The 25,505-nt window shown below is 43.4% G+C and overlaps 1 protein-coding gene across 2 annotated transcripts in view; it reads left to right on the forward strand.

The window, feature by feature from the left end:
- ABCC4 (ATP binding cassette subfamily C member 4 (PEL blood group)) overlaps positions 1-25,505 on the forward strand; it is a 440,057-nt gene that overhangs the window by 85,843 nt on the left and 328,709 nt on the right. For both annotated transcript variants that reach the window (XM_069758043.1, XM_069758042.1), the window contains exon 2: positions 21,181-21,291. In XM_069758043.1, coding sequence (XP_069614144.1) covers positions 21,181-21,291 — 111 coding nt within the window. The remainder of the gene's footprint in view (positions 1-21,180; positions 21,292-25,505) is intronic.

The raw sequence follows: 25,505 nt of genomic DNA on the forward strand, positions 1-25,505 counted from the left end.
ATATGTTCTCTAGCATATTTTGGCTGTGTTGCTTGGACCTTACAAACATGTCTGACCATGTGTATTTAAGCACAACTCAGCGGGTGTTGCTTCACTGGGTGTTGTCTCGTCGCTTTGGCCAGCCATATCCGGTCAATGTTGATCCGCGAAGGAGGAGACGAAGATTGTGGGTCCATCCTCTATTGACCCAACGCCAGAGTAAAGGACATTTCCAGAGACTATATTCAGCTTTGAGGGCACATCCTGACAAGTTTTACCTGTATAGTCGCATGTCCATCAGGACTTTTGACATGTTGTTGGAGATCTTACTTCCTGGCCTCACCTATCAGGACACCTGGATGAGAAAAGCCATCTCTGCTGAGGAGCGTCTGCTCCTAACCTTACGGTATGTATTCCACATTCACCCATACTGTTTTTTGTTTGTTTGTTCAAAACTGTGTGGTGTCCTACTATGTTTCAGTAACTTAACTTGGACATGAAGCCACAAGCACATATAAAAGAATGTTGTAAATATGCTATTATTTTAAGATAGTAAAATTAACCTTTTTCTATTGTAAATAATGTCCTAGTAAATGAAATATACACTTGTGCTTATTCCTGTTTTCGTAGTCATCATGTTAATGTTTTTTTTACCTTTTTCTTGTATTGCAGCTTCCTGTCCACAGGCTTGTCCTATGCGGGTCTACACCTGGAGTTTCTGATTGGGCGGTCGACAATTTCAGGCATTGTTAGGACAACCTGTTCCCAAATATGGCAGAAACTTCAGGAAGTTGTGATGCCTGAGCCCAAACAGGAGGATTGGCTCAAAATCGCCACTGGTTTCAAAAATACTTGTGACTTCCCTAACTGCATTGGAGCTGTGGATGGGAAACATATCAGGGTGCGTAAGCCGCCGAACTCTGGTTCCCAATTCTACAATTACAAACAGTTTTTCTCTGTAGTTCTGTTAGCAGTTGCTGACAGTAACTACAGGTTTATAATTGTAGACATTGGGGCCTATGGGCGAACTGGAGACTCTAGGGTCTTCAATTCGTCCATAATGGGTCGGCGGCTACGTGACAACCAGTTGAACCTACCACCACAACAACTCCCAGGCTCCAATGCGGAAGCAGTGCCTTTTGTTTTTGTTGGAGATGAGGTTTTCCAACTGACGAGGCACGTCATAAGGCCTTACCCCAGGCGCAACCTTGACCACCGGTGGAGGGTGTTTAATTTGAGACTTGCAAGGGCACGGAGACTGGTTGAGTGCGCCTTTGGGATTCTTGTTGCCAAATGGCGTGTTCTTCAGTCTGCCATCCAGCTGAGTGAGGCTACAATCAATGAAGTGATCAAAGCCTGTGTAATTCTACATAATTTCACAAGAATACATGATTGTTCCTCTCCAAATTTTGAAGATCACCTCATGAACAATGTTAGTAGGCCTACCCCATATGTCCCTCCTTCGCGCCGTCCACTTTCTGGTCTTAAAGTTCGTGATGTCTTTACAAATTATTTTTTGAGTCCTCAAGGTGCTACTCCCTGGCAAGACTATGCATTTTTGCATGTTTAATTATTTTGATCTATGAAGTATGTGTTAACCAATTTATAAACTCGGTCTGTTGTATTTAATTATTTCACATATGGTTGTCAGCATATTGTGTGTGTGATGGAAGAATGATTCGAGCGCATCCAGACTTTGATTGTTAGTAATATAACTTTTTACTGTAGACCATTTGTTATGGTTTTTTTTTTTTGGCCCATATCCAGATTTTGGCATCAAATTGGCCTTTTTTTAGTGGCAACAAAATTATTTACAACATCCACAATTAAAGGGAAGGTGCCACCAGTTTTCTTGCATTTTGTTTTTTTGTGAAATTAAGCTTAAAATAGTAATTAAAATGTATTAATGCAATGTTTGCACTGTTTGCAAACATTTATATATGAAAAATATTATATATTTTTCTACAAATATACATATTTACCACTAGGGGGAGCATTTTCCGTTTTAGACCTCAAGCAGCTATAGTAAGATTTAGCAGCTCTGCCCCAGGGATATTAGACCACCCAAAAGGGGAGGGAAATGGTGATGTCAGGAGTTACTGCCCCAATTTTGCTGCTAACAGTAAGAATGAAGAGCAGCATCACAGGGCAGCACCATTTTGTGTGTGACTGCCCTGTGACCTGCTATCACCAGCAGTTACTGCATCAGAGGCACAGCTTGGTTACATAGGAGCAGAACACAGTGGGCTCAGCAGCATTTTTTGTGAATAACATTCTTGCCATCCCCCTTCCCCCACCTTAATCCATGTCCTGTCAGCTGCCCCTCCTGCTCTCTCTCTCCAGGTGTCACCTCCCTCTCTGCAGGCTGTGAGTGCAGCTTACTGGAGATCACAGGGACTGTGTGTGAGGGGGAGGGGGAGACATAGCAGGAGAAACACACAGGGCAGCATGTGAGAGCAGAGGATGTGCCTGCTTGGAGTACAGAGGAGCAGTTAGGGCTTCTTCTGTCCTGTGATAGAGAGCACAGGGCTATAATAAAATGGCAGCTAGTCACACCTACAGCAGTGAGTTGTGCAGCCCACAGAGGCGTGCCCAGCTCACTGCTAATGCTGCTGCAATGTTACAGATAGGGTCCGTGCTGGTATATTATCTCCTATGTCCATGGGGTGCCGTAATCTGACACTGATAGGGCCCTGCTACTGCTGCAAAACCAAGATGTCAGCCCCCAGTGCATTCTTTAAACTCATATAACACATGAAATCTGTTTCACATGCATTTCAAACTTGCTTATAGCAGCATGTTATGCTACATTACAGTGATTTATTAATGACCTACAAACGCGGTACCTTCCCTTTAAGACTGCTATGTATGCACAATCTAAACCAATATTGTGGATAAAAGAATATAAACCACAAAAAAAATAACAAGGAAAATTTTAAAAAACAAAAACAAACAAAAAAAAATTACAAGTCCTGGTAGGTTGGTGCAGGAGATGTAGCTTGCTCAGGGTCAGCATCAGGTGGCCTTTGTAGGCCCAATTGTCCAGCACCCTGTGCAGATGTTGTAGTGGCCTGAGGGACATTAGCCCAGCTATGATGCTGGAAAGTTTGAAGAGTGGGCCGAGGATTTGGGACATACCCCTGCTGTTGCTGACCATATGTCCGGGAATCATACCCCAACCCAAAATGACCATATTGTCCATACCCAGGTTGGGACCAGCCTCCAGCACTAGGTGAGGACAAGTGGCCATATTGGGATGTTTGATGATATCCTGCCATATTTTGCTGAGGTTGCCATTGTGGGTTTGTTGTGGGTTGGGGTTGAGGGGTTGGCTGACGTTGAGGGGGTGCTTCAGATCCTTGTTGAGCAGCCAGGCCTTGTAATCTCTGAGGCCGCAGAATATTTTCAGGTGACATCTGCCACTGTTCAATCATCTGCAAGAGATTGTATGGGTTATTTGGGGGGGTGCATGCGTCAATAAGGATCTGAAAACACCCTCTCAAACGCAGCCTCAACTCCCGCTCTATGGAGCTTAAGTACTGGGCAAGGCTCCTTGTAAATCCCTCCTCCCCATCATCCTCTCGAACCCGTGCCAAATAGTTCATGACCCCAGCATCAACGTTTCGCCGGCTTTGGATCAGCTCTCTCCTGCGGCGTGAACGCTGTGGTCTGACTGCAGCCTGTGGGGATGGATCCAGGGCAACAGTTGGGCTGCTGCTATTTCCAGGGTCATCCTGGCTAGGTGGTGGTGCTGCTGCTGCTGATGATGCTGCGGCGGAAGATGCAAACTCTGGGGCCTCTGGGTGTGGTTCTGATGCAGATGGAGCTGCCTGGCCAGATGTGGAGGATCCATGAGGGATGGAGCCGGAGGGAGCAGCAGATGGACCAGCCACCTCTTCACCTTCCCCAACTGGGTCAATGACCAGCTCTGACTCAGACCCTGTCTCCCTGTCAGTGAGGTTAGACTGAGTTCTGAAAAATAAAAATTTATATTTATTCAAAATTTTAATGAAAATTTGTATCAAAAGACTTAATAAAAACAGTGAGTGATGTTTGTACTTACGGCCTGAGGTCCATGCTGGGGTTAAGGAAGGTTAGGCGGTCGGAGTAGACGTATTTTCGTTTTTTAGGAGGTGCCCCGGCTCCACTTTTCTCCCGCTGCTGCCTCTCCCTCCTATACTGGTCACGGATACTCCGCCACCTTGTTGTAACATCACCCACTAAAAAAACAAAAAATAAACACATTCATTAGACCATTATGCAGATTGCTCACACAAGGTGAAATTGAATACACAGATTTAAGTGTAGCATACAAATAGGCATTTGTGGAGCACATTTAATATTAAATTTAAAAACCACACACACAATTATCAAGCAAGGCCACAAGGACAGAGTCCCCTAACCTCTATCACAGAAAGGACAATTAATGTCCTTTCCCAGGGAACTAGTCTGATTGCCGTATGTGGAGTCGGGAAGGAATTTTTTTCCCCAATGTGGAGCTTACTCTTTGCCACATGGGTTTTTTTTTTGCCTTCCTCTGGATCAACATGTTAGGGCATGTTAGGTTAGGCTATGGGTTGAACTAGATGGACATATAGTCTTCCTTCAACCTTAATAACTATGTAATGTGAAACACTGTTAGTAAGGGACACCTATTCCAAACATTAATGAAATCCTTTTATCAGGTACAACACCATGTATATACTGATGTGCTTTCTAGTTCTTTCATGAATATTTAAGACATTCTTGATGATAAGTTCTAAGTAGTAAAGGCCTGCTGTTTCACAAGAACATTACATTTCAAACATGGGTGTACTTACTTATCTGTCGCTGTGCCTCACGTGGCTGCTGGTCATAATGTGGGAAGAGGGACCCACACACACTCCTCCATGCTGCCTCTTTTTGTGCCCTGTTGGCATAATTTGGGTCTCTTTGGTCCCAGATGACAGGCCTCTCTTGGACCAAAATTATCAGCATGTCTGTATTGACAATGTTTGCCATGCTGAATATCACTCCGTGGAGGCGTGCAGCAGACTTCCGGGTTCACTGTCTGGCTTTTTCAGCTAATTAGCATGTCTCACCTGCCTGATTGAGTCCTTTGGACATTTCCGGACATCTGCCAGTAAGTTGCGTATTTCTCGCAAGGCACACGCATGGTCCGTATGCATTCCGTATTATACGCTCTCCCATAGACTTGCATTGGCGTATTTTTTGCGCGATACGCTGACAAACGCAGCATGCTGCGATTTTGTGCGGCCGTAGAACGCCGTATATTACGGATCCGTAATATACGGCTGATAGGACTAGACCCATTGAGAATCATTGTGCCGTATGTTATGCGAGTTTTACGGACGTAGTTTCTACGCTCTTACGTCCGTAAAACTCGCAAGTGTGACGCCGGCCTAATACTGCAAATTCCACAAATGAGCATTTTCAGTTCTTTAAAACATATCAAATGTATAGAAATTCTACAGTGCCTAATAATTTGGAACAGTGCATTTTGAGTTTTTATTCATTTTGGAGATTATACTGTTATCATTGGGAGGTTTCTTCAATAAAATTTGATGTATACTCTAACGAGTGATGACTTTTATTAGACTGACTATCATTTGCACCGACCATTTAGGAAAATCCGAGAAAAATGTCATCTGCATAATTTGGAACACAATGTATAGCACAGCCCACGGAGTATATAGCAGAGCCACGGAGTAAATAGCAGAGCCACGGAGTATATAGCACAGCCCACGGAGTGTATAACAGTCCACATAGCATATAACATAGCCACGTAGTATATAACAGCCCACGTAGTGTATAACACAGGCCACGTAGTATATTGCACGGCCCACGCAGTATATTGCACGGCCCACGTAGTACATAGCAATGTGGGCATCATATCCCTGTTAAAAAAAAAAAGAATTAAAATAAAAAATAGTTATATACTCACCTTCCGGAGCCCCCAGATCCAGGTGAAGCGTTTACCGATGCTCCTCGCGCGCTCCGGTCTCAAGAGTGCATTGCGGTCTCGCGAGATGATGACGTAGCGGTCTCGCGAGACCGATAAATCATCATCTCGCGAGATCGCAATGCATGGAGCGGTCACCGGGACGTTGCGAGGAGTGGGTAAGGCCTGTTCTGGATCTGAGGGGCCGACGGACGGTGAGTATGTAACTATTTTTTGTATTATTTTTAACATTAGCTCTTTTTACTATTGATGCTGCATAGGCAGCATCAATAGTAAAAAGTTGGTCACACAGGGTTAATAGCAGCATTACGGAGTGCGTTACACTGTGCAATAGCGTGGTCCATTAACGCTGCCATTAACCCTGTGTGAGCGCTATGGAGCTGGCGCTGACTGCGGGGAGGAAGGAGCGGCCATTTAGCCGCCAGACTGTGCCCGCCGTTGATTGGTCGTGGCTGTTTTGCCGCGATCAGTCAGCGACGCGGGATTTCCGTTAGACAGAAAGACAGACGGAAGCGACCCGTCACGGACAATTACATAGTAGATATATATATATATATATATATATATATATATATATATATATATATATATATATATATATATACATATGTGTATATGTGTGTGTGTGTCTATATATATATATATATATATATATATATATATATATATATATATATATATATATATATATATATATATATATATATATATATATATATATATATATATTTAGATTGTGGCCCGATTCTAACGCATCGGGTATTCTAAAATATGCATGTCCCCGTAGTCTATGGACAATGATGATTCCAGAATTCGCGGCAGACTGTGCCCGTCGCTGATTGGTCGAGGCAACCTTTATGACATCATCGTCACCATGGCAACCATTATGACATCATCGTCGCTGTGCCTGTTGCTGATTGGTCGAGGCCTGGCGGCCTCGACCAATCAGACGCGGGATGTCTACGTCCTTTATGACATCATCGTCGCTGTGCCCATTGCTGATTGGTCGAGGCCTGGCGGCCTCGACCAATCAGAGACGCGGGATTTCTACGTCGATGCTGTGCCGGTCTCTGATTGGTCGAGGCCTGGCGGCCTCGACCAATCAGAGACGCGGGATTTCCAGGACAGACAGAAAGACAGACAGACAGACAGAAAGACAGACAGACGGAAAAACCCTTAGACAATTATATATATAGATATATATAAATAATTGTCTAAGGGTTTTTCCGTCTGTCTGTCTGTCCTGGAAATCCCGGCTCTCTGGTCGAGGCCGCCAGGCCTCGACCAATCAGCAACGGGCACAGCGACGATGATGTCATAAAGGACGTAGACATCTCACGTTTCTGATTCAGCGACGGGCACAGTATCGACGTAGATGTCATAATGGTTGCCATGGCGACGATGATGTCATAAAGGTTGCCTCCACCAATCAGCGACGGGCACAGTGTGCCGCGAATTCTGGAATCATCATTGTCCATATACTACGGGGACATGCATATTCTAGAATACCCGATGCGTTAGAATCGGGCCACAATCTAGTATATATATATAATAATAATCAATAAGCATGTACTATAAATGGCCGAGAGCATATTTGGTATTTAGAGCAGCTCTCCCAATATGGGTAACGATGCAAGGCAGAGAATGTGTCACTCCTACTACAATCTATAATATAGTAGCGAAAAACGGAGCATAGACACCAAAAGCTATAATGAATAATAATAATAATTTTTATTTATATAGCGCCAACATATTCCGCAGCGCTTTACAAATTATAGAGGGGACTTGTACAGACAATAGACATTACAGCATAACAGAAATCACAGTTCAAAACAGATACCAGGAGGAATGAGGGCTCTGCTCGCTAGCGTACAAACTATGAGGAAGAGGGGAGACACGAGAGGTGGATGGTAATAATTGCTTTAGTTATTCGGACCAGCCATAGGCCGGCTTCACACTTGCGAGTTTTACGGACGTAAGAGCGCAGAAACTACGTCCGTAAAACTCGCAAAAAATACGGCACAATTATTCTCTATGCCTCTGCTCCTATCTGCCGTATTTTACTGATCAGTATTATACGGCTTTCTACGGCCGTACAAAATCGCAGCATGCTGCGTTTGTCACCGTACTGCGCAAGAAATATGCCAATGAAAGTCTATGGAAGCGTGAAAAATACGGATTACACACGGACAAGCAGTGTGACTTGCGAGAAATACGCAGCGCTGTTAGAGAAAAGCCGGCAATTCAGTGCGGTGTACAGTAAAATCACACTGACAGCTTACAGTAGAATAGGTAGAATAAATGTGTACACATAGAATAGGTATATATATATATATATATGTCAGTGAGACACATATATGTATATATATTAATATTTATTCCAGCGCTATACAGCTTGAAAGCCGGTAATTCAATTACCGGCTTTTTCTTTCTCCTTCCTAAAACCCGACATGATTTGAGACATGGTTTACATACAGTAAACCATGTCTTCTCTCCATTTTTTTTGCAGATTCCACACTACTAATGTCAGTAGAGTGTATCTGCAAAATTTGGCCGTTCTAGCTCTTAAAATAAAGGGTTAAATGGCGGAAAAAATTGGCGGGGCTCCCGCGCAATTTTCTCCGCCAGAGTAGTAAAGCCAGTGACTGAGGGCAGATATTAATAGCCTGGAGAGGGTCCACGGTTATTGGCCCCCCCCTGGCTAAAAATATCTGCCCCCAGCCACCCCAGAAAAGGCACATCTGGAAGATGCGCCTATTCTGGCACTTGGCCACTCTCTTCCCATTCCCGTGTAGCGGTGGGATATGGGGTAATGAAGGGTTAATGCCACCTTGCTATTGTAAGGTGACATTAAGCCTAATTAATAATGGAGAGGCGTCAATTATGACACCTATCCATTATTAATCCAATTGTAGTAAAGGGTTAAATAAAACACAAACACATTATTTAAAATTATTTTAATGAAATAAAAACAATGGTTGTTGGAGTATTTTATTCTACGCCCAATCCAGTCACTGAAGACCCTCGTTCTGTGAAAGAAAAAACATAATAAACCAACAATATACTTACCCTCCGCAGATCTGTAACGTCCAACGATGTAAATCCTTCTGAAGGGGTTAAAACATTTTGCAGCAAGGAGCTTTGCTAATGCAATGCTACTCCTCGCTGCAAAACCCCGGGGAATGAGTCTAAATATAGATAAATGAGCTATATTTAGCTTCATTTGCGGTGAGGCGCCCTCTGCTGGATGTTCATAGATCGTGGGAACTTTCCTAGAAAGCCTGGGAGCTTTCTAGGTAAGTTCCCACGATCTATGAACAGCCAGCAGAGGGCACCTCACCGCAAATGAAGCTAAATATAGCTCATTGATCTATATTTAGACTCATTCCCCGGGGTTTTGCAGCGAGGAGTAGCATTGCATTAGCAAAGCTCCTTGCTGCAAAATGTTTTAACCCCTTCAGAAGGATTTACATCGTTGGACGTTACAGATCTGCGGAGGGTAAGTATATTGTTGGTTTATTATGTTTTTTCTTTCACAGAACGAGGGTCTTCAGTGACTGGATTGGGCGTAGAATAAAATACTCCAACAACCATTGTTTTTATTTCATTAAAATAATTTTAAATAATGTGTTTGTGTTTTATTTAACCCTTTACTACAATTGGATTAATAATGGATAGGTGTCATAATTGACGCCTCTCCATTATTAATTAGGCTTAATGTCACCTTACAATAGCAAGGTGGCATTAACCCTTCATTACCCCATATCCCACCGCTACACGGGAATGGGAAGAGAGTGGCCAAGTGCCAGAATAGGCGCATCTTCCAGATGTGCCTTTTCTGGGGTGGCTGGGGGCAGATATTTTTAGCCAGGGGGGGGCCAATAACCGTGGACCCTCTCCAGGCTATTAATATCTGCCCTCAGTCACTGGCTTTACTACTCTGGCGGAGAAAATTGCGCGGGAGCCCCGCCAATTTTTTCCGCCATTTAACCCTTTATTTTAAGAGCTAGAACGGCCAAATTTTGCAGATACACTCTACTGACATTAGTAGTGTGGAATCTGCAAAAAAAATGGAGAGAAGACATGGTTTACTGTATGTAAACCATGTCTCAAATCATGTCGGGTTTTTTTTTTTTTTTCTTTTTGGGACACATGGATCATTTCTATAGCGGTATGTTGGTTTTGCAAGCCTGCGAGAAAACCACGCAGTACGGATGCCATACGGATTACATACGGAGGATGCCATGCGCAAAAAACACTGACACACCCTGCCTACGGAGGAGCTACGGACCACTATTTTCGGGACATTTCAGCGTATTACGGCCGTAATATACGGACCGTATTTTCATACGCTGAGTGTGAAGCCGGCCATAGTGTAAGGCTCGGGTGTTCATGTAAAGCTGCATGAACCAGTTAACTGCCTAAGTATGTAACAGTACAGACAGAGGGCTATTAACTGCATAAAGTGAATGAGAACATAATGCGAGGAACCTGTTTTTGTTTTTTTTTTGTTTTTTTTTTAAATAGGCCACACAGGGATCGTTAGGTTAATGCATTGAGGCGGTAGGCCAGTCTGAACAAATGAGTTTTTAGGGCACGCTTAAAACTGTGGGGATTGGGGATTAATCGTATTAACCTAGGTAGTGCATAGACACCAAAAGCTATAATGAAACATATAAAGATTTTATTGATGTACAAAATTCGGACATCAATAAAATCTTTATATGTTTCATTATAGCTTTTGGTGTCTATGCTCCGTTTTTCGCTAATATATTTTATATATAATAAATATTATAGGAGTAGATGAATTTACACTTCAAAGTCTGTGGTTTTGTTAGAGGTTATTCTTATGGCAGATTTTCTTTTAGGATATGACTGGTAATTTATGCAAGAGGTTTCAGATTTTGGGAACTTCTTGCTTGGGTGTCTGTTATTGTGCTGTTACAGTAAATAATGACCCCGTATCTGTTCTCTCAGCTGTGACATATGCCTCATCCATTGTTCCAATGACACAATTGTTTCCATGAATGACCCACCTGCTCTTTCCAAGTAACTGTCTTATAGACCACAGAGTTCTTGCTGTCTAGAAATCCTGTTGCAGCTGCTGTTATCTATATTCTGTATATACTTTATGTATACTGTTTATAAAAACTGTCTGTGTGAATGTCCGTATTCCCAGAGATTTCTCATGGTTTGTATTTATCGTCAGTAATATGGGTTCCTTTGCGGTTTTACATATTTTGAAATCTGACACTTTACTACTATTGCTACAACCCTGCTTCTCATAATTAGAAGTCTAAATTTTAGTCTAGAGGTTTGGTGGCGGAGGAAAATGTCAGGAGCATAAATGTGTGAAGGGCTTTATTCATAGCGGAGTGTAGGGTTTTATTTCCAAGCAGTATGTGTATGTTGCCAATAATCCAGTTTAACTCTACACAAGCCTACCAGCTTTAATCAAATCATAGATCCATGCTGGGGTATGTGCACAAAGAGTCGTTTAAAGGGAACCTGTCACCTGAATTTGGCGGGACTGGTTTTGGGTCATATGGGCGGAGTTTTCAGGTGTTTGATTCACCCTTTCCTTACCTGCTGGCTGCATGCAGGCTGCAATATTGGAAATTTTATTTATGACAATTAAAATACACAAAATATTAAAGAAAAATAGGGGACAAGGCAGAGTAGCCCCAATGCAATCCTAGTATACGTTCAAATAAATATATATATATAAACACTAAGCGGTTTTAGTAAATAAATGCTCATGCATCAGCAGGTTCAGGATTGGTAATAAGTATTATCATGCATATGTAGGAGTTTGTATGGTTCCTGAAGTAAAGAATCCCGTAGTGAAATAAAAAATGTGGGGCAATAGTACGTGTATTAAAAAAAATGTAAATAAATAAATCAGTAAATATGTAGCTACACAGAAGGAGCTAACAAAGTGACAGTGCACATGGCTGAACAGATGAGGAGAGGTAAAGTGCTTAGTGCATATACAACAATCAAGTTCTAGCCACAATGAGCCAGGGATAGGGGGGGCTATGTAGGAGTAGATAACAACCAATGAAGATAATACGGGACAGCTAGATAAAGAGAACAATCGCCACAATCATATGAGGGACTACAAGTAAAATCCCAAGGTTAGGGATAGTGCGGCTCAGTGACAAATACAGTACTAAGTGCACAAGGATAACAGTGCGTATCCAATAATAAAGTCTAAGCCTACTAATGCGAAGGAGGAGCTGTACATATAACGTGAAGACCATGTATTTACCTGCTGAAAAAGGGATTGCCAGGGGGAGGAAAACCCCGACGCGCGTTTCGCAGCGTAGCTTCTTCCAGGGGGTCGTGTGAGTAAGGGGGCACAGTGCAGATCTTATATATGCGGCGATAGAGTCGGCGCTGTTGAGAGTGCGTCTGGATCCAACTCTTTTAAAGGAGGCTCTGGTAACAAGAACAGACGTGGAGGTGGCCATAGATTCAGCCCTTATCAACATAGGAGCTTGAGATCTTCTAATAAATCCTCCAAACTCCAGGTAATAAACCTCTCTGATGTTGAGTTGTCTGCGGATCAGGTTGATGTACTTGGTATGGGTTTAACATTTTCTCCCGTGGCCTCCTTTGATTATTTCACAGCTTTAAAAGATCTACATCTTTTTGCTAGGAAGCTGGTCCTCAAAAAGATACACGATAAACCATCTACTGTAAGTGAGTGGTCATCGCAGGAACAAGAGATCATTGCCATACTGGAAGATTTGAATGATGAGACCCCAGCAGCCTCCACTGTGAGTAAGTTTCCAACCTTGAAATCAAAAAAATTTCCACCGCTCAGTATGTACCCTGACATCGATCTATTTGTACGTTTGGTGTCTGAGGAATTTCGCCGTATCCCTGTTGGGATACAACACGATAACCTAACGAGACCGCAAAGGAAAGCTCTCAAAGAGTTAAAGTCATTGAAGAATGTCATAATCAAACCCTCTGATAAAGGGGGAAATATTGTGTTGTGGCCTTCCTCTTTGTACGAGAAGGAAGCATATAGGCAGTTGAAGGATGCCAACTGTTACAAACGCCTGACCTTTAACCCTACCGCTATCTACCAAAGCCAATTGAGGGATTTGGTGGAACAAGCATTTTATAACGGTACCATATCAAAAGAAATTATGGATGGGTTAATCCCTGAGACACCTCGCACACCCTGCCTATATTTGCTTCCTAAGGTGCACAAATCCACCACCAACCCCCCTGGACGTCCGATTGTCTCAGGGGGGGGAGCGCTTTGTGAGCAGGTTAATAGATTTCTTGATTTCCATCTGAAACCAATGGTGGAAAATCTTCCCTCATATATTCAGGATACAGGCGATGTACTCCGCAGACTAATGGACACTCCACTTGAAGCTGATATGTGGTTAGTAACCTTTGACGTAGAATCTCTGTATACGTCTATCCGCCACAACGATGGGATTGAAGCGGTCAGGAGTTTTCTCCACATGTCCAGTAATGATAATGATTTGATTGAATTTTTGCTGACCCTACTAGAGTACGCCCTTACTCACAATTTCTTCATATTTAAAGAGGTCCTCTACCTCCAATTGCAGGGGACTGCTATGGGGGCTGCTTTTGCGCCCTCATATGCAAACCTTTTTATGGGGTCATGGGAGCGTATGATCTTCTTAACTAACACCATTCCCCTGATTGAGAAAGTATGCACCTGGGTAAGGTTCATAGATGACATTTTTGTCATCTGGCAGGGCTCTGAAGAGGATCTGAATTCTTTCATTCATTTACTTAACGACAATACATTGAACATTAAATTGACCAGTAAATACAGTCAATCCAGCATTGATTTCCTTGATACCAAAATCTTTAAGGGCGAAGATGGGTTTCTGCACACTGAAGTATTCAGGAAGGACACTTCCGTTAATTCAGTGTTGCATGCCACTTCATCACATCCCAGACCATTGAAGAACAGTATTCCGTATGGACAGTTCTTGAGGACTAGGAGAATCTGTTCCACCGATTCATCATTTCAAACTCAGGCCTCTGAACTGGCCCAACGATTCTCACAGAGGGGATACTCTAAACGAGTTATCCACCAGGGTTGGATCAAAGCCAGCAACAAATCAAGATGTGATTTGCTGAAACAGAAACCCAGAAATATCCCTAATATGCCATCCACAGTGAGATTCATTTCGAATTATAATGAGAAATGGAAACCGATGAGAGAAGCCCTCTCCAAATTTTGGCCTATTATTAGGAATGATCCTGTACTAGCAAAGAGTGTCCCTGTAACACCTACAATCACATACAGGAGATCACAAAATCTTAAGGATATACTGGTTCATAGCCAGTACAAGGGTGGGACTGCCTGCGGCATCTTCAACTCCAAAGGACCCAGTTGGGGTTTCTTCCCATGCAAGAAGTGCTTGGCCTGCAACAACATGGATAAGGCTCAAGAATTCAAAAACGCACAGGGTAAGATCTTCCATATCACCCACCACATCACATGTGGTACGGACTGTGTGATTTATTATGCCACATGCCCATGCCATCTTGTATACATAGGCATGACATCTAGACCATTGAAAATACGGACACGTGAACATGTCCGCGATATAAATAATGCCTGTGAAGTGACTGATTTGGCACTTCTGAAGCCGATTCCACGACACTTTAGAGCAGCCCATAACTGTGATTCAGGCTTACTACGGGTAATTGGCATCGACAGAATAATTAAGGACTCTAGAGGTGGTAATGTTAAGACCAGACTGGCTCAACTTGAAACCAAATGGATTTCACGGATAGGTTCACTCCAACCCAAGGGCCTCAATGAGGTTATGAGCTTTGCTCCCTTTCTCTAAACAAGTTTTGAGGTGTCATTCACAGTGTTCCCTATTTCTATTTTTATCATTTTAATAATATATATCGATACTCGTGCCTTACCTTATTCCATATGTGTACGAGTATCTATTTTGATTTTCAGTTTTAATTTCTCTAATTTTATACCCTTGTTCAGGTCTTATATATGTGATTTTAACATTAGTTGTTTTTTCTTTATCACAGATATTTATGTTTTGTTAACAAATGCGGTATGATCAGTTGCTGCTACTTACCTTATTCACCTCTTCATGTGGCGTCGTTGGTTCAAGCTTCACACTACGCACTTTGATGGACGTCATCTTCTTCGTCTACAACAAGATTAACGTTGCTGTTAATTTATTATTTTTCATATTATGTTTGTGCACTGTTTCTCTCATGTTTTTCTTTTTTTCTTTTTTTCTTTAATATTAATAGTGTATCCAATTTTGTACACGTTTTTTGCTCATTTTGTACCCCTTTGGGGCTCACGTTTTACCTATGTCTTTACACGTGACACACACTGATATCCCCGTATGTGCCACTACACCCACTCACTTTATCAGACTGGTTGGCTTTTTGCCCCTTTCTACCCATTCATCATTTTGTGCATTTATGCCCTTTCCAGTCCCCACTAGCACTTGCTTGGTTTCCAGCCACATATGACATTCACCCGCGCTCTGCCGTTGTTTAGCATAGTCCTTTTATTCCTTTACTCTGCCCCTCTGTGGTGCCTTCCTCCTGCAGCGCTGTGCGCTTGCGCCCGTCGGCCGGCCTAGGTTGCCGTGGTAACGCGTCCCTGAGCGTCATCCTGCTTCCCACCTCTCTGACGCGTCGGAGTGGGGCGGGACTTGGTGACGTGGGACGCCGGACCTGCCGCTTCCTGGTTTGAGCATGATGGGCGCCAGCGCCGACTCTATCGCCGCATATATAAGATCTGCACTGTGCCCCCTTACTCACACGACCCCCTGGAAGAAGCTACGCTGCGAAACGCGCGTCGGGGTTTTCCTCCCCCTGGCAATCCCTTTTTCAGCAGGTAAATACATGGTCTTCACGTTATATGTACAGCTCCTCCTTCGCATTAGTAGGCTTAGACTTTATTATTGGATACGCACTGTTATCCTTGTGCACTTAGTACTGTATTTGTCACTGAGCCGCACTATCCCTAACCTTGGGATTTTTCTTGTAGTCCCTCATATGATTGTGGCGATTGTTCTCTTTATCTAGCTGTCCCGTATTATCTTCATTGGTTGTTATCTACTCCTACATAGCCCCCCCTATCCCTGGCTCATTGTGGCTAGAACTTGATTGTTGTATATGCACTAAGCACTTTACCTCTCCTCATCTGTTCAGCCATGTGCACTGTCACTTTGTTAGCTCCTTCTGTGTAGCTACATATTTACTGATTTATTTATTTACATTTTTTTTAATACACGTACTATTGCCCCACATTTTTTATTTCACTACGGGATTCTTTACTTCAGGAACCATACAAACTCCTACATATGCATGATAATACTTATTACCAATCCTGAACCTGCTGATGCATGAGCATTTATTTACTAAAACCGCTTAGTGTTTATATATATATATTTATTTGAACGTATACTAGGATTGCATTGGGGCTACTCTGCCTTGTCCCCTATTTTTCTTTAATATTTTGTGTATTTTAATTGTCATAAATAAAATTTACATTTTTTAATATTTGGTTGGTACTCCCCTCTTCTTTGGTTATATAGTACTTTTTTGGTGGTACCCCACATATATTTATCGGTCTGTTTTTGGGTAAATTTGCAATATTGGATTGAAGTTCATTCTCTGTCCTCCATAGTACACGACTGCACAAGGCAAGATTGCTTTGCGCAGGCGTGTACTATGGAGGACAGAGAATGAACTTCAATCCAATATTGCAGCCAGCATGCAGCCAGCAGGTAAGGAAAGGGTGAATCAAACACCTGAAAACTCCGCCCATATGACCCAAAACCAGTCCCGCCAAATTCAGGTGACAGAGTCCCTTTAAGGAGTCTTTAAAAAACAAAACGCCGGAAAATCACTTGAAAGACTCTTCCTTTGCATTTCTATTGTAAGGCCATGTTCACACAGTGCGTTTTTTACTGCGGAACCGCAGCGGTATTGCCGCTGCGGTTCCGCAGCTGTTTTCCATGCAGGGTACATAACAATGTAACCCTATGGAAAACAGTCACTGCTGTGCACATGATCCGGAATTTCGTGTAAAAAGCCGCGCAGAATAGCTGTGGGAAAAAAGAAGGAGCATGTCAATTCTTTTTCCTGAACCGCAGCGGTTCTGCACCCATAGACCTCCATTGTGAGGTCAAAATCGCAGTAAAACCCGCAGATCAAAAATATATCTGCGGGTTTTACTGCGATTTGATGTGCAGAACCGCTGCAGCAGGAAGTGCGGGGGAGCGGGCGGAAGTGCGTGGGCGGAGTGTGGCTGCCCCCCCGTGCTCCGATCCCGCCCCCCGTGCTCCGAGGCGCCCCCCCCAGTGCTCCGATGCCCCCCCCGTGCCCTAATCTCCCCCCCTTATACTTACCCGGCGTCCCGGTGTCCGTCCGGCCGTCTTCTCCCTGGGCGCCGCCATCTTGCAAAATGGCGGGCGCATGCGCAGTGCGCCCGCCGAATCTGCCGGCCGGCAGATTCGCTCCAAAGTGCATTTTGATCACTGAGATAGGTTATATCTCAGTGATCAAAATAAAAAAAATAGTAAATGACACCCCCCCCCATTTTGTCACCCCCATTGGTAGGGACAATAAAAAAATTAAGAATTTTTTTTTTTTTTTCACTAGGGGTAGGGGTAGGGTTAGGGGTAGGGTTAGGGTTAGGGGTAGGGTTAGGGGTAGGGTTAGGGTTAGGGGTAGGGTTAGGGGTAGGGTTAGGGGTAGGGTTAGGGTTAGGGGTAGGGTTAGGGGTAGGGTTAGGGTATTTTCAGCCATTTTAGCCCTAAAAAGCTTCCCAGGAAACACACAGTCTCTGCATAGAAAACTGCATAAAAAAAGATCAAAAAACGCCTCAAACGCCTCAAAAAACGCATCAAAAACGCATCAAAAACGCATCAAAAAAGGACCAAAAAAAGGACCTGCGTTTTCTGCCAAGAGCTGCAGTTTTTAAAAAAACTGTCCTGAAAAAAAAAGGATGGAAATCCTGAACGTGTGAACATACCCTAAAACAACTTGCTGGTCACATGTCTAGTCATTTTTTTTCTGCTATTTTGTCTGGTTTCAAAGGTGGTCACTGCCAGACTGGATGCTATATGGAGCCAAAAATTGCAGGTTCTGAGATAATGAAATGATCAGAATCCTGTCTGTAGGGGGAATCAGATGGCAGTTCCAAATGGAGTTACTGAGCCCATTTTATAATAGAATAGTGACTAATATTGAATTTTTCAGATTGATTCTGACACTTTTTTGTGCCAAAATCATTGTAAAAGCAGGTTGAATCCTGCCTTCAAATGTGCTCAATTGAAATTTAAGATACAATATCATCACTAAGTGGAGGTAACCAGCGTGTTTATGCAAGTCTACAGATCTGAGGATCAGCCATTTATCTTTCTAATTAACATCTTATTTTTTACTAGATGGAGGCCCGATTCTAATGCATCGGGTATTCTAGAATATGCCTGTCCACGTAGTATATTGCACAGCCCACGTAGTATATTGCCCAGCCACGTAGTATATTGCACAGCCCACGTAGTATATTGCCCAGCCGCATAGTATATTGCCCAGCCGCGTAGTATATTGCCCAGCCGCGTGGTATATTGCCCAGCCGCGTAGTATATTGCCCAGACACGTATGTAACAGGTTAAAAAAGTTAAAATAAAAAATAAACATATACTCACCTTCCGAGGGAGCCCTTGTAGTCCTGTCGCCTGTGTGCGCTGCACGCGGCAGCTTCTGGTCCCAGGGTTGGATGAGCGCAGGATCTGTGATGACGTCGTGGTCACATGACCGAGACGTCATGGAAGGTCCTTTTCGCATACCATCTTTGGCACCGGAACCTGCCGCTTGCACTGCCGAGGAGAGGACGCGACGGCGGAGGGTGAGAATAACCTTTTCTTTTTTTATTATTATTTGTAACATTAGATCTTTTTACTATTCATGCTGCATACGCATCATCAATAGTAAAAAGTTGGTCACGCAAGGTTAATAGCTGCGTTAATGAAGTGCGTTACACCGCGGTCCATTAACGCTGGCATTAACCCTGTGTGAGGGCTGACTGGAGGGGAGTATGGAGCGGGCACTGACTGCGGGGAGGAAGGAGCGGCCATTTTTCCGCCGGACTGTGTCGGTCGCTGATTGGTCGCGGCAAAACATCCACGACCAATCAGCGACTTGGATTTCCATGACAGACAGAGGCCGGCGACCAATGAATATCCGTGACAGAAAATAAGAAAGACAGACGGAAGTGACCCTCAGACAATTACAGGTCCTTCTCAAAAAATTAGCATATAGTGTCAAATTTCATTATTTACCATAATGTAATGATTACAATTAAACTTTCATATATTATAGATTCATTATCCACCAACTGAAATTTGTCAGGTCTTTTATTGTTTTAATACTGATGATTTTGGCATACAACTCCTGATAACCCAAAAAACCTGTCTCAATAAATTAGCATATTTCACCCATCCAATCAAATAAAAGTGTTTTTTAATAACAAACAAAAAAACCATCAAATAATAATGTTCAGTTATGCACTCAATACTTGGTCGGGAATCCTTTGGCAGAAATGACTGCTTCAATGCGGCGTGGCATGGAGGCAATCAGCCTGTGACACTGCTGAGATGTTATGGAGGCCCAGGATGCTTCAATAGCGGCCTTAAGCTCATCCAGAGTGTTGGGTCTTGCGTCTCTCAACTTTCTCTTCACAATATCCCACAGATTCTCTATGGGGTTCAGGTCAGGAGAGTTGGCAGGCCAATTGAGCACAGTAATACCATGGTCAGTAAACCATTTACCAGTGGTGTTGGCACTGTGAGCAGGTGCCAGGTCGTGCTGAAAAATGAAATCTTCATCTCCATAAAGCATTTCAGCCGATGGAAGCATGAAGTGCTCCAAAATCTCCTGATAGCTAGCTGCATTGACCCTGCCCTTGATGAAACACAGTGGACCAACACCAGCAGCTGACATGGCACCCCACACCATCACTGACTGTGGGTACTTGACACTGGACTTCAGGCATTTTGGCATTTCCTTCTCCCCAGTCTTCCTCCAGACTCTGGCACCTTGATTTCCAAAATGACATGCAAAATTTGCTTTCATCAGAAAAAAGTACTTGGGACCACTTAGCAACAGTCCAGTGCTGCTTCTCTGTAGCCCAGGTCAGGCGCCTCTGCCGCTGTTTATGGTTCAAAAGTGGCTTTACCTGGGGAATGCGGCACCTGTAGCCCATTTCCTGCACACGCCTGTGCACGGTGGCTCTGGATGTTTCCACACCAGACTCAGTCCACTGCTTCCTCAGGTTCCCCCAGGTCTGGAATCGGTCCTTCTCCACAATCTTCCTCAGGGTCCGGTCTCCTCTTCTCGTTGTACAGCGTTTTCTGCCACATTGTTTCCTTCCAACAGACTTACCATTGAGGTGCCTTGATACAGCACTCTGGGAACAGCCTATTTGTTGAGAAATTTCTTTCTGGGTCTTACCCTCTTGCTTGAGGGTGTCAATGATGGCCTTCTTGACATCTGTCAGGTCGCTAGTCTTACCCATGATGGGGGTTTTGAGTAATGAACCAGGCAGGGAGTTTATAAAAGCCTCAGGTATCTTTTGCATGTGTTTAGAGTTAATTAGTTGATTCAGAAGATTAGGGTAATAGGTCGTTTAGAGAACCTTTTCTTGATATGCTAATTTATTGAGACAGGTTTTTTGGGTTATCAGGAGTTGTATGCCAAAATCATCAGTATTAAAACAATAAAAGACCTGACAAATTTCAGTTGGTGGATAATGAATCTATAATATATGAAAGTTTAATTGTAATCATTACATTATGGTAAATAATGAAATTTAACACTATATGCTAATTTTTTGAGAAGGACCTGTATATACCGTAGTAGATGGTATCAAATCAGTGGTGTAAACATGATGTTCGGCCGCTTTTGTAGCAAATTCTGCATGGAAGTGGAATCTGTAATTTATTTACTTTACCGAGTTTTTTAGTTATCACAACGTTAGTTTGTATATAACTTATGTAATTATATGACTAAGATCAAACCAGGTTTTTTTTTTTCCACCAGCTGGTTTCTCAGAATTGTGCAGAAAACTTGGATTCTCTGTCAGTTAGTTTAGCTTGACATGCCTATCTTGTGGGTGCTGTAAGTTGTATATATTTACACATACATGATTTATTGTTTTTCTCAAACTTTATTTCCAGTTGGCTCAATTCTCTATTTCTTATCGGTCACAAAAAAAAGCTTGAAGAAGATGACATGTACGAAGTACTCCCAGAGGACACCTCAGAGAGACTTGGAGAGGAACTTCAGAGGTAATAAGGGGTCTAACCGTTTTTCTTAAAGAAATATAGAATTTGCTTGTGGTTTTTGACTAGCACTTTTGAGCTGATGCAAGATCAGAAACCTGAGAAATAATGACACAGGACCATCGCTAAGAAGTCATCCCAAAGTGAACATTATCGCTTGGCTGAAAAACAGGGACAACTGCATCAATAAATAAAAAATAAATAAATAAAGAGTTATGATTCCCATAATGCAAAGATACAAAACTTAAAAATGTCCTCAAAACTCACCTTGTTTGAAGAGGGTTGAAGGTGTTGTCTGGCCTCAGGCTACAGGTCTGCACTCAATGTGATTGCAGACTTGTGAATACTCACATCGCGTGCACTGCATACTGTGAGAAGTCTCCGGCAATTTGCATACATGCAGTCATGTGCAGACTAGACACACACAGCAATACTGGACACAGCTTGTTGGAATGTCATCAGAAGTATGCAAATCGCATATTTGCGGTCACATGACTTCCTGCTCTTGTCTTCAGCATCAGAGAATCCTCATAGCGTGCAGTATGCGTGATGTGAGGATTCACAAACAGTGACTGCAGATTTGTAGCCTGAGGCCGGTGTCACGCTTGTGTGTGCAATGTGAGAAACTCGCATCAATACCCGGCACTGCCGCCGGCACTCGGGACCGGAGCGTTCAGCTGCATGTATTTCTATGTAGCCACATACTCTGGTCCCCAATGCCTGCGGCAGTGCCAGGTATTGATGCGAGAGACTCGCATTGCACATGCAAGTGTGACACTGGCCTAAGGCCGGACAACCCATTTACAACAACATACAAGGCAAGAAAATCATGCTGTATAAATCTGTTGTTGATTCTAGTGTTGCAGAATTATTCCAGGGATTTGACTCGATGCAAAGCAACAGGTTAAATCTGCAGCACAATTTTAATGTAACACAAGCATAGAATGCAACAGATTTGTGTAGAAGAACTTTTTCACTAGAATAAATTAGTGCAACCCTGTCCATATGCCCTGTTAGATATTCCCAGTCATTAAACTCCTTAGATGGCGTGTTACATAGCAACTGCGGCATCTAATATAATCAGACGGAGGGAGCTCATTTTGTCACCCGGTTTATTACACAATATTATAAACGTGTAATTGCAGTTATTTTCTGGGATACATACTTCATTTTCTGTTGCAATTTCAAGGGTGCAACACTTTTTTGGTCATGACTGTAAGTCTGGCTATACCTTTTGTGGGATCTCTTCAAGAGGTCAAGCTGAACGCAAATACAAAACACTGTAACACATTATCCTAACATCCACCCAGGAGAGATTTGTTGTGAACTTAGTAAAATACTTTGTGAACTGAGCAGATTAGATCTAGGTATTCTTGATCTAATGGTTGATGTTTTTGTTGAGGTGTCTGTTACTGTCTGTTTTGAGACTTTTTTGTATGTTCACGTGTAGCAGGAGAAATTGACATGTATCAAGTTCACAAAATAAGTTATACACCGTCTGACTGTCAATTCCTATTAACGTCTGGTGACTTCTGTGTGGGAAATGATGACTTCCAGTCTAACATCATATTCTCTGAGGAAATGATTCGGCTGCCTGGCAGTCCTAGTAACGGGACTGCATCTTGTCATTAGCTTATTGTACGTCTTCTCATACTTGTTAACCACCATGGAGATGCTATCTCAATATATTATTGTAGCTAGGTTGCTATAATAACGCCATGTTTCCTTTATCAGGAAACTTGTGAAAGGCTAATTACTAGGCACTTCAGAGTTGAGGACCTTGCATATCATGAAGTGGAAATGCTGAACGGGTTTGATTGCTGTTTTAACCTTGTGTGCAACTTGCTGCCGGTAAATGGATTACTGCTTTACCTGTCAATCTATTGTCTGTACTGCTACAGGGTTTTGCTCCCGGTTTTTTATTTTCATTGCACAGAAGTACGGTAATTTATCAGTTTTATTCTGATTTTAAATCATTCTTGGATGTTTTATCACCAGTGTTCTCTTTAGGTCGGCTTCTTACGTGGGTGGAGTTGCAAATTCTGATAAGCTAGTTGTGTTCTTTGAATATTTGGGTATATGCCTAGGTCAATATATGTGTACTCCTTACCTGATAATTTGGCCACTGTATTCAGAGCGGTCACTAGCAATATAATATATGGGTATTTTGGTACATGATCTCGCTTGACTTTGTTCACACTAATTTCATTGCTGTGTGCAAACTTGTCCTCCCATGGCCTCATTGAGTTTGGATTTTGAAGTGTTAATGAAAATGTTGCATTCAGACATGTGACACTTTCTGTGGTCGCCATGCCCAGAATCCAGCAGACCACTCATAGCATATTGTTGAAACTTGAACACGTGTGTTTTTTTTTTTTTTAATTTTGCCTAAATTTTTCTTTCAAAAAGTGTTTTCTCTTAAAAAGGACCCTTCACCAGTTTGAGCATATTAAACTTGTCACATCATGGAATAGTAGTTGGAAAGCTGAGTATAACATACGGTAATTTTCATTTTCCCTTCACCCATGACAGCACATCTGAGAGAGGGATCCGCCTAGCCAGGACCGGAAACCTACTGAAATAAAAGGGCGGTACCTCTCCTCCTCTTCAGTTGGGTTTCCTGTCCTGACGGGAACCCTCGTGCTGAGACCCGGGCGGCTTGAAGGTTTTGTTATTTTTTTCATCTACTTACCCACTCCTGTATCTGCACTGGAAGAACAGACAAGAGCGCCTGTATGCCGGTCTTCAGGTGTTGCAGGCGCCATCTGCGGGTCCATTAGGCCTTGGCGGGTGTGGGCGGCACAGTCACAGGCCAGGAGGCTCTTCTGCATCCGCCGCGTTGCTCTCCCTCCTCTGCCTTCCGGCCGCAGCTTTGTAGTGGGCCTGGCTTCTGGGGGGCGCACGCTGCTGATGTTGCACGCAAGGCACTCTGGGAATGGGCGCCCTGGGCAAAAAAGCCGGCCGGGAGGCGTGGAGACTAAGGCTAAGTGCACACGCTGCGGATTCCATTGCGGAATTTTCCGCAGCGGATTTGCAAAATCCGCAGTGAAAAACCGCTGCGGTTTTTACTGCGGATTTACCGCGGTTTCTTTTGCGGTTTCCTCTGCGGGTTTTCACCTGCAGATTTCTATTGGAGCAGGGGCAAACCCGCAGCGGAGTCCGCAGAAAGAATTGACATGCTGCGGAAAATAAACCACTGCATTTCCGCGCGTTTTTTCCCGCAGCATGTGCACTGCGGATTTCATTTCCCATTGCTTTACATGGTACTGTAAATGCATGGGAAACTGCTGCGGATCCGCAGCTGCGGAAATGCTGCGGATCCGCAGCAAAATCCGCAGCGTGTGCACATACCCTTAGTGCGTCCTGGAGAGGCCGGTGAAGGGGCATCGGAGGACGAGGGAAGCGCAGTGGATCCCTCTTATGAAGTAGGGATGACCACCGAAGAAGCACTTATATACAAAGCTCCCCATCATGGAGGATCCCAGTGGACAGCAGCCGCAGCAGCAATCACCAGTATCACCAACTTGGGCACACTAAAAGGAGCAGCTGCTCGAGTGGCAGTCGTCCCGATCAGAGCTCGCAGGACTCCTCTGTATTCAGGAGGGACGTTTTATGTACCCATGATCAGCCCCCGAATCTGGTTCCCTTGATATGACAGCAGGTGGTGCGTGATCTACAAGAATGTCATATTTTTTGTTAATAAGGGCCATTATCTGCTTAAATCACTAGGGGTCTAGGAAGGCTAGCACCAAAAGGAAGAATAAAGAATGTGCCCTTTGTATGACCCTGCTAGTAGTTCATTGGCAGAAAAATCTCTGCTCTGACTGCATTCAAAAAACTATACAGGATGAGACATCTGATTTCACCACAAGCCTTAGGTCCATGATCAGGGCAGAAGTGCAAGGTTTCCTAAAGACTCTGTTAAAAAAGGGGAACAAGAGCGCTCAGAAGGTCGTCACGGAATCAGAGGCCTCTCTACAATCTGTTGGGGAATATCAAAGTGAATCCCCGTCCTCCACCTCCTCCTCTGACAGTGATATAGGTGACCAACCTTGCTTTCTGGCCGAAGATACGGATAGTCTGGTTAGGTCAATCAGGTTACCGATGGGCCTGAAGGAGGAAAAAGCACTTAAATCCCTAGAGGATATTATGTTTGGGGGCCTGACTAGGTTGGGATAAAATTCCTAAAATCGACGTAGCAGTAGCAAAATCCTCTAAAA

The sequence above is a fragment of the Ranitomeya imitator genome, chromosome 3 (assembly GCF_032444005.1).
Source record: "Ranitomeya imitator isolate aRanImi1 chromosome 3, aRanImi1.pri, whole genome shotgun sequence".
Lineage (NCBI taxonomy): Eukaryota > Metazoa > Chordata > Amphibia > Anura > Dendrobatidae > Ranitomeya > Ranitomeya imitator.